Source organism: Clupea harengus, chromosome 18, assembly GCF_900700415.2.
Source record: "Clupea harengus chromosome 18, Ch_v2.0.2, whole genome shotgun sequence".
NCBI classification, from domain to species: Eukaryota; Metazoa; Chordata; class Actinopteri; order Clupeiformes; family Clupeidae; genus Clupea; species Clupea harengus.
In genome coordinates, this window is record NC_045169.1 from 20,518,080 (window position 1) to 20,527,496 (window position 9,417).

A 9,417-nucleotide genomic window follows, 5' to 3' on the forward strand; every position below is an offset into this window, starting at 1 on the left:
CGAATCACTTCACAGCCAGCTGTGAATGGCCCATTCTGCCGGCGCGCAGAAAGCACAGAGTGATGTCACCCGTTGGACGAGGGTTGGGGTGTTTCTACAGGGCTAGTCATTTCACATGTTTGCCATTACTCATGTTACGGATGCAGAAGAGGCTTACAGTCAGACTTCACTTAAACACCATCTCTGCTCATGACATTCAGTAGCTGCAGAAAAGGGTGGGGGAAGGGAACAGGGAAACCATCCACAAGTACATGTTATGAGCTCTTAGGAGACTGCATGGGCAGGGCAGGCCCTACAGGACATGAGCAATAAATGACAGTTTTACTGGTAAATGCATACCACGGTCATTTAAGTTAGCTAGGGGGTCACTGTTATACATTATTATAGTATTAAACTAGATGCTTTTCAGATGCAATCAAACAGCTACTAGGCTACTTAAGTATAACAAATGCTTGTACACGTTTTAGAGAAAGAGGGGGGTTGTAACGTATATTCTGAGGTCTGAGTAAATTAGATACTCACCATTTCCTGTTTTAAAAATAACATCTTGCTCTCCAGTCGTTTCAAGTCCGAAGACGTGTGGTTCTTCACGTTCACCGGCGTCTCCAGTCTCTCTTCCTCACTTTTAGTTGCAAGATCACCCTCGGCAAAAGATCGAATGAGACTTTCTGGAACTTTGCGACCCAACTTGATCTCAAGATCCTTAAAATCTGGCAACCCGTTCTCGTAGTCCATCATTGAAATTATAGTAAAACAAAACTATCAAATTAATAAATAATTCAAAAAGCGATTAAATTACCCCAGCCCATTAAAATAGGCAGCAACTGGTGCTCCGTAAACGACAGTACACTAGTTATCAGACGGTCGTTTTAAAACTGGGTTGTCCTTTTCTTTTCAAGAGCATCCACAAAACGTCAACCCCAGTTCATTAACGTAGCCGATTGGAAATGTAAAGCTCCAACGAAGTTTTTCAGTGTGAATTAACCATCAGTGCATTCTCTGCTGATAAACAACTCGTGAAATATCCAAACATCAGTAGCTAGATCAACTAAGGATCCCGTTTTGTTCAGTCTGATCCAATCTTCCAAGCGTCCCGCAGCCAGACAAAAGTCAGTGTGGACTGTACAAAGCCAGCACGCTGTATCAGTGACTTGGCGGAGCGTTCACTGTAACTTAAAACTCCAGACAGGTGAACCATGAGTGACACGCCCATTTACCGTACTATCAGGATTAGCAGCACAAACAAACAGTATTTTCAACGGAGTAGTTTACCTTCAACATTTTCTGTGTTGCGCATGTGGTCATTTATGAACTACTTTGTCGTCTGCCTGTTAAATATCAGTGGTTAACATATTTAAGACGATAGCTTAATGTCTTCCAATACAACAGTAAGGAATCTTGAGGCAGTCCAAACTGAAATATTTAGCACCTGAAATAGTGCAAGTTTTTATTTGTCCCTTAATTTTCATTTAGAAGTTCTCAAACGATAAAAAACATGTATCAGATGTGTAGCCTTATGGATACATGTTATAGGCGTATGGCTTAAACAGCTGACATTACAATAGACAAAGTACTACGACGGCTTTAGCCTAGCAACTGTGAAAACGATGTAAATATTCTGCCAATATTATGTTTCCCTCGGAGTAGATGGTCAACATTCGGCTGTATCGTTTGGCATGGGGCGAAAAACACCCATAGGCTCTCTCACTCACTACTTCTACACTATCGCCCTCTAGTGGAAGCACAGAAAAACAACATTATACATGTAGGCTTTAAGGCAAAAGATGCCTCTGTTTTTAAATTATTTTAATCGCTGCCGGAACTTCCGTAGGCACTTAATTACCCGTTAAGCACAGCATGCAATAAGTCGATCAAGACTGTCAAGTATTACTCCACACGTTTGTTCAAGATTCCCTCGAGGGATAAAGACAATTATGACTGTCTGGCGGGTGGGTTGTGTGCAAACGAGGCCTTGCCACAGTAGAAGACTTTTTGTCGTCTATATTAAAGTACTGCAGTACTATGTATGCTGAACCAGCGACTTCATAAATATTTGAGTTAAAGTGTTATGAAAACAAGTACTCACGTAGGCTATGCATGATGCCCTCCTGTCTGTACATTTACTTACCTACCTGTGGCCTACATATCCGTGGTACTGATTCGAAAATGACCGTGTTTGCCTGAAGGATCACCGGCAAACCAAATCCTTGTATATGAAGAACAAGTATGTTTCGCCAAACCTAATGGTTTCTCACGTCAGCTGTAACCTAATTCAATTAACTCGGTGAACCTGGTGCTTGGAAATGCAGTCGGTAAAACACGATGAAAGCCTATACACCCTTTGACTCCTCGAAAGTTACGAATTCGTGCGCCATCTTTGCTTAAATAATACCCAGGTCAAGTAGGCCTATTTCGTAAACTACTTATCATAGCTTCACTAGCTTATGAGCTTTATATTGCTTGTCAAAATGTACAAAATGATAGTCTGAGAAATATCACCAATGTATGTTTTTGGCAGGATTTATTGTTTTAAAAACCATCAAAGTTAGAATTAGTGATCACAGGACTTATATTGTTTAAGGAAAAAGAGTATATACCCAAATGTTATGTTTACAAATGTACATCATACAAACATTTGTATGTAATTCATTGTTAGCACGTACATTTTAAATGCTTTTTAAGGTCTCTCAGGACACCTAAGAGAAATTATTAATGCAAGTCTACAGCAGATGAAACATTATCCAAAATACTCAACAGTTTATGACTTTGTTTCAAACTTGTATTTTAAAACTGAGAACAATGAGGAAGTGCAATGAGGTTTCTCAGGTCTAGCTGGCACACCCTTATACAACTGATTGGGATTTGTCTGTGTGTCTGTCATGGTCGTCATAGCGCTGGTACTGTTCACCTAGCAACGGCTGCCTGCCCTCCATCTTGTGGGCTTTAGTACGCACGAGACAGGTCGTGATGGAAAAGATGATTGCCACAACGATGAGGGCCGAAACCACAGTGATGGTGATGATCTCTGTCAGAGTGACCACACGAGCTGCAGGCAGACAACAACAGACAACGCATGAAATCTAAAAACAGATGTATACATTCTGCCATCAGTGTTAAGAAATATAAAAACAGAGTTATATGCTCTGCTATCAGTGTTAAGAAATATAAGAACAGAAGTATATGCTCTGCCATCAGTGTTAAGAAATATAAAGCAGAGGTATACATTCTGCCATCAGTGTTAAGAAATATAAAAACAAGAGTTATATGCTCTGCCATCAGTGTTAAGAAAGTGACTTGCTGAATGGCATGAGTTGTAAGAGTACTCTTATCCCTGACTGACATTTGTGTCTTTCTCTGGGGACGGATAGTGATAGCCGACACAAAAGCTGTTCTAGCTGTTCACTACCTGAACTAGTTCATGATTTACCCAACAATATGGCCAGCAGATGCAAGCTTGGATGTGTTTAATGTATTTTATCTGTTGCTCTAGAAATGCCATCTACTATCTATATACAATGTCAGTGCTATTTGGGGAACTTTTTCATCATTTTGTTCATAATTTTGTCAGTGTTTATAATACTTTTGCCAGGCATCTGGACTTCTGAGCGCGCTGGAGAGAGACAAAAAAGAAAGAATAAGACAACGTACCGGGCCACTCGGCCTCATAGGAGTATCCAAGGTTCTCAGGGGCCGTCACAAACATCTCAGCGTTGGTTATGGGTGGCCAGAAAGGCACCATGTTGTACTCCCGGTTGTGACCAATAGGGGCGTTCTCCAAGGGATAGATGGCAGACTCTACCGATACAAAGGAGGAAGAAGAGAACAGTTAACTGTGAACGTAGACCTATGTTAAAAACCCTAAAGAGGACAAAATCGATTATATTATTTATTTTCTTTTGACACTTTAAAGTTAACTGTTAACATAGACCTAAGTTAAACACCCCAAAAAAGACAGAACCGATTATATTATTTATTTTCTTTTGACACTTTAAAGTTGTAAAATAAAAGCAGCAGCTGATGTAAGAACAGAATTTCATGTTTTTCAATGTTTCAACATCTAGGCCAGTGTTGCAGTTCTATCACAATTATCCAATCTTCTCACCGACAGTTTTTTTCTTTTGTTACTTGTCTTTACATGGAGTGTCAGGACACTGAAAAGTGCTATGGCTCCTTTCATCACCTTGCCTCTCGCACCTCTGTTCTCTGCCAGTGAAGTTACACCAACACTTCACTTTCAAGCTGCGAATGCGTGATTGGTGTGAACTCGGCAAACTCACCAGGGTGCCTACGGAGCCACTCGTCAAAGATGGCGTCGGTGAAGGTGTGCAGGAGGACGAAGATTGGGTCGTTGGGCGAGAGGTGAGTTTGCCCTCCGGTGCCGTTCAGGAAGAGATGGGCCAGGTTGTGCAGGCTGCGGACCACGGGGTCGTAGTTCCCCTGGGGGTGACTGTAGCCTGGCAAAGACAAGCAGACGTGTTATGACAGTCAGACTGACTGAGGCGCTGTGTGGAGACGTTTCCAGGTTAAATCTCCTTTTAATCAGTGAGGAAAGCTGTTGTGGAAGCTTCCCGTTTGTTAGAGTCAATTGAGCATCGGCGTCTAATATGACTGAAAAAAACCTCATATTTGTAGTATGCCATATGGCTTGGATTTAAATACCTTTGACAGGCTCTTAACACCTCCTACTTCTCTCCCTCTCTCTATCTATCTGTCTCTCTCCCTGTCTTTTTTTCTCTCCCCTCCTCCCCATCTCTTTTTTCTGTGTCTTTTCACACACACACACACACACACTCACTCATATGCAGTGAGAGACAGGGACTGCTGTGAAACATTAGCACACCTGCAAATACACACACAGGTCAATCACCCATGTCTACAAACACACACAGACACACAGACACAGACACAGACACACACACACACACACACACACACACACACACACACACACAGAGACCCCTCACCCTCAATAGAGTTGCGGAAGCTCTCGGTGGACGTGGAGTAGAATGGCGCCGTGTCAAACATGTTCACCTCCAGGCAGTCGGAGATGTCCTGCGGCAGTGGCAGGCGCTGCACCATGGGCCGAGCCACGTTCCCAGCCGGGTTCCTCCTGATGGGGCTGGTCTCCGTGTCTGCGAGGGCAGAGAGAGAGAAAGAGAGAGCTGAGATACAGAAATAAAACCTTAACGTGGCTCCTGAGCTGTGTTGTGGTCTATTACTCTCTCCCTTGAAGTAGAGGACATTCCCCATCGGTTTCCTACTAATGAGGCTGGTCTCGGGGCTTATAGAGGGGGGGGGCAAGGCAAGCTGAAATACTGAAAGGAATAGATTACAGGAAGGATTAGCACTCATGGTCATGCTTATGGTGTGGTATTTGGTAGAAGCTTTTGGACAAAGCGAGAAAAAGCAGCCAGAACAATAAAACACAGTGAAATGCACAGAACCAAGCGATGCAGTTGATAAAGTTAAATAACCCGCATATTTCAAAGCTCAATGTCAAATGCAAATGCAATATGAGTTAATTCTGTGAATACATTTAAAACTAATATTTTAAATTCAAAGACACAGGTAGGAGTTCAGTTAAGAAGTTGGATACTTGTTTTAGTTTTTCTCTCTCAATTCTCTGTGTGTGTGTTGCAAAACTCAACTGTTATTTTTCCTGTTTCCACTAATAGCCCCAGGTAAAACATGAGTGTGATTCTCAACCCAGGAGCCAATCAACGCCTTTGCCAAAGTAAGTTTAACTTTCTCGTCAGTTTTTTTGTGTGTTCTTTCTTTTGCTTGGGATTCAAGTGAAAAGACATTCAAACACAGATTCTTGATGTTGCATATGTCATGGATCTAAGAATACGTAAAGGAATTTTAGCAAATGTTTTACCAAATGTGTGTGTGTGTGTGTGTGTGCGTGCGTGTGCGCGTGCATGCGTGCGTGCGTGTGTGTGTGCTTTTATAGTTCTTTAACGTCATGTTTTATACATTTCAAAGCCCTTGATGGCTGTGCACCCAGCCTGATTAAAACTCTCCTAAGTGGAGATCGCCCCTGCCTGTGAGTCACGTCTGGCCCGGGTTCATTAGATCTTGGCCAAATCCAGTCCACAGTCATCTGATATCTGGGCTTAGGATCAAGGCCCTGTGAAGCTGTACCTGTCACAGATGGTGAGATTTTGCTTTTTTTGTGGAGGAGTTCAGACATAGTTTGGCACATTACACTGCCGTTTGTGGTCAGGGTAAGCATATTTTAAACGGATCTCACAAACTCAGCTCTGCAGGTGCGGGGGGGGGGAACACAAGCCATAAAATGGATGATAGAACTCAGATCCATTCTCCTACGAAGGACTGAAGTCATCTTTTTTAAGTGTTGGGGTATTTTAAAAGGTTTATGTGTCCCCGTGCGTCATCTCCCATTGTAGGCTTTGGACACAGGAATGTTAGAGAGCCACACTCAAGCAGCCTTTTGTCCTCTAGATATTCTCCATTTGACAATCTTCCATGTGAAGAGTTTGTTGCCAATAGAAAACTTTCAGATAAAAGGGGAAAGAATGAGTCAGACTACATCTACTTGGTTTCAACTATTTTCACAATACTTTCTAGGGACAGTCCTACCGTGGACCGTTTATAACCAAAAACCATCACGCTGTAGAACACTTCTTTCTTCACGTTGTATTTGAATGTTCATCAGTCGCTGTGCTTCACTTCTCATACATCATATATTCACACAGGTTATGTCGGCATATTTAACCAAAAGTTAAGTTATGTGGATCCAGTTAATTCAAAAGAAAGTGTAACACTAGACGTATTACAGCCTCTGTCGGGACCGTGTACAAAGGCAATCAAATCCATGTAAATATTTAATATGTAAATATATGTGTGTCGTTTGTAAAGGCCGTTAGAGTGGATTTGACTTACTGTTGCAGATGGTGCCGAGGGTGTCGTAGTCTTCCACGCTTTCGCAGATGACCCTCCACTGAGAGAAGATGGAGTTGGCGCTGAGGGAGTTCATGTCGAAGGAGCTGCGTGCCCCCATCAGGTCGTCCGTGCAGATGTCGCACCTGTCCCCGCCGATGGCAAAGTTCCAATAGGGCAGGGCGAAGCTTGGATCCTGCAACATGTCCTGCCGAGTGGAAAAAACACGGGGATGATGTAACGAGTATTTGTACCTTCTCTGTAACAAATACAAATGCCTACAGATAAACGCCCGGCAACAGGGCTAATAACCATAGGCAATAACAGCATTACGGAAATGTGCAGATATTATTTGATTATATTTTAACAATTGACAATAGTGCTTTACCCAAACAAAACGTATTATTGTTTTATTTTCTTATTAATCAAGCCGGCTGTTACCGGAAGGCTTTTTTTTTATTTGACCGTGCATATCCTCACAGTCTCACTTTTCTTAATGAAAATTACTTTTGGGTGACCTGTTGACAAAAAATAGGGTGTGCTACAAGTGTTGTGAGATTTCTAATTTAGAGCTGAATTACAGAAAGAAATGTACTTTGCAAGTAAATAAAATACCACTTGTTTTAGCCCAGCGGTCTTGCATGCACGTATTGCGTCGGCTAATATATGATTAAGCGCATTTTCTGCTGTTACACGCCAGACTAAAGTGTGAAATCGCGTGAATAAATGGAACAAACACACTGGCACACTCACATCCGCACTTGAACACACACTCTCTCTCTCTCTCTCTCTCTCTCTCTCGCTCTCATTTTTTCTCACTCACACACACAGAGAGAGAGAGAGAGAGAGAGAGAGACTCTTGTGCAATGCTTGCGTGCTGCAACTCCAAGTGAAATGCATACAGCGAACCTCTATACCTATCCTTACCTGCATGTCTCGCTCAAGCTGAATCAGTTGGAAGCGGTGCCAAGTCACAAAGCCTGGTCCCTCATGCGAGAAGTCAACTCCTCCGAAACTCAGCTGGCCCGGCCCGAGGAATGTTTTACTGACGGAGTAGTAGTGGGACCACACGAAATAGTTGTAGATAGTGATGTTCTCGAACTGCATGGTGTTGCCATCCGGTCCGAAAACCTCTGCGTATCTGCGGGTGGCTATCACTATGTCCGGATGCACTGTGCGCTTAGCCCGGTCCAGAGCGTCCAAGAAAGCTCGCTTCTCATCGGCACTGAACAGCATCACGTTTCTTCTCACTGAAGAGAAGATGTTAATCTAATTACTATGATGTTTTATAACATAAGGCAAAATACCGGCAATTCCCAATTCATGTAAATTCCTGACATTAGAATAGCGTTGCTGATGCTGGCACAGGTGATATTGTTGTACGGCATGGAACATCAAACTTTTAATCTAAATGTGATGGCAAGGTATACAATTATATGTTCAAGTAAAGTTATAATGGTATAAAACTTATGTAAAGTGTATGTTGTAGGTACAAATAGTTATACAGTATATGCTAGCGCTTCATTGTAGACAATAATATTGACTACGCTACTTATAAAGCACCTGTCCATTGTTTTCTTTAGATGTGTCTTTCTGTTTTGATCTGTCTTTCAGTCTCACCTACAGCCACCGGCTGATCACAGTTGGGACCTGTCAACCCATGTTTGCACCGGCCGCAGTTGTAGCCAGAGAAATTCCCATTGCACTGGCACGTCCGGTTAAAGAAGCGAACGGGCCAGCGTTCTCTGTCATCCCGACCGTCGTGAGGGTACTGCGGTCCGTGTGGTCGCGTATCCGCACTTATCGAGACGCACTGTCCCCGTCCCGAACTGGCACCGCAGGGGTCGTTGGCTTCAGTTGGTGACGGACAGCACTGACCGGTGCGGAGTCCCTCCGGTGTCACGCATGCCCTTGGAAACTGTGCGCCCACAAGCACGGCACTCAGCACAACCAGACAGCCGTACTTCCACATGGCAAACAAAATCTCACAATATCTGATTTGCGGTCACTATTTTGTCGATGAACGTGTTTTTATTTCTTCTGGAGCAACTAAATCGTTATTTCCCTTACAACTCCATTCAATAGCACCAACAGATCTACTTTTGGGACCTTTGCGGAGAGGCTTTGCTAAAGCATTTGTGTGTCTGGTGGGGAAACGTGCCGTTTTACACAGCACTGAGCTTCCTAAAAGGCAGTAAAACGAATGTGTGTCTTTAAATACTGGATTAGCGCATGACTGCTTGGATTTATGATCTCCTCGTGACCACATCACATTTCCTACCGATTCGGCGGAAGGGAATGGGGCAAGGTTGGTTTCTGAAGGTTCAGTCATGCGTATTCTACTCCAGAAAAAAAAAACGTTCTGGAGGCCTCAGTGCAGTGCAGACAGAGCTAATTCAGACAAAGCCAGTGATACATCTGATGTATTTATGTGTTTACACACATAATGAAAAGTTTAAAAAGTACACATTAATTAAAATATAAAAACTCTAAATAAAAAATATAGTGTAAGAC

At 42.9% G+C, this 9,417-nt stretch overlaps 2 protein-coding genes across 2 annotated transcripts in view; both read right to left on the reverse strand.

The window, feature by feature from the left end:
* LOC105903132 (leucine rich adaptor protein 1-like) overlaps positions 1 to 1,922 on the reverse strand; it is a 6,203-nt gene extending 4,281 nt beyond the window's left edge. Inside the window, exon 1 of the mRNA XM_012830838.3 lies at positions 523 to 1,922. Coding sequence (XP_012686292.1) covers positions 523 to 738 — 216 coding nt within the window. The 5' untranslated portion in view covers positions 739 to 1,922. The remainder of the gene's footprint in view (positions 1 to 522) is intronic.
* Positions 1,923 to 2,504: 582 nt separating this feature from the next.
* Positions 2,505 to 9,099, reverse strand: LOC105903131 (5,6-dihydroxyindole-2-carboxylic acid oxidase-like). Its single transcript, XM_031585015.2, has 7 exons — positions 8,524 to 9,099; positions 7,831 to 8,153; positions 6,907 to 7,111; positions 4,965 to 5,132; positions 4,278 to 4,454; positions 3,649 to 3,795; positions 2,505 to 3,046 (listed from the first exon to the last, which is right to left on the reverse strand). The coding sequence occupies exons 1-7, from the start codon at positions 8,873 to 8,875 to the stop codon at positions 2,844 to 2,846; spliced, it is 1,575 nt and encodes a 524-aa protein (XP_031440875.1). The 5' UTR covers positions 8,876 to 9,099; the 3' UTR covers positions 2,505 to 2,843.
* Positions 9,100 to 9,417: the final 318 nt, after the last annotated feature.

Coding starts and splice junctions, on each gene's coding strand:
- LOC105903131 (XM_031585015.2), bottom strand. CDS start 8,875: ATGTGGAAGTACGGCTGTCTGGTTGTGCTGAGTGCCGTGCTTGTGGGC. Junction 8,154..8,523: donor TGATCAGCCGGTGGCTGTAG/GTGAGACTGAAA, acceptor TCTTCTCTTCAG/TGAGAAGAAACGTGATGCTG. Junction 4,455..4,964: donor CTTCCGCAACTCTATTGAGG/GTGAGGGGTCTC, acceptor TGTCTTTGCCAG/GCTACAGTCACCCCCAGGGG.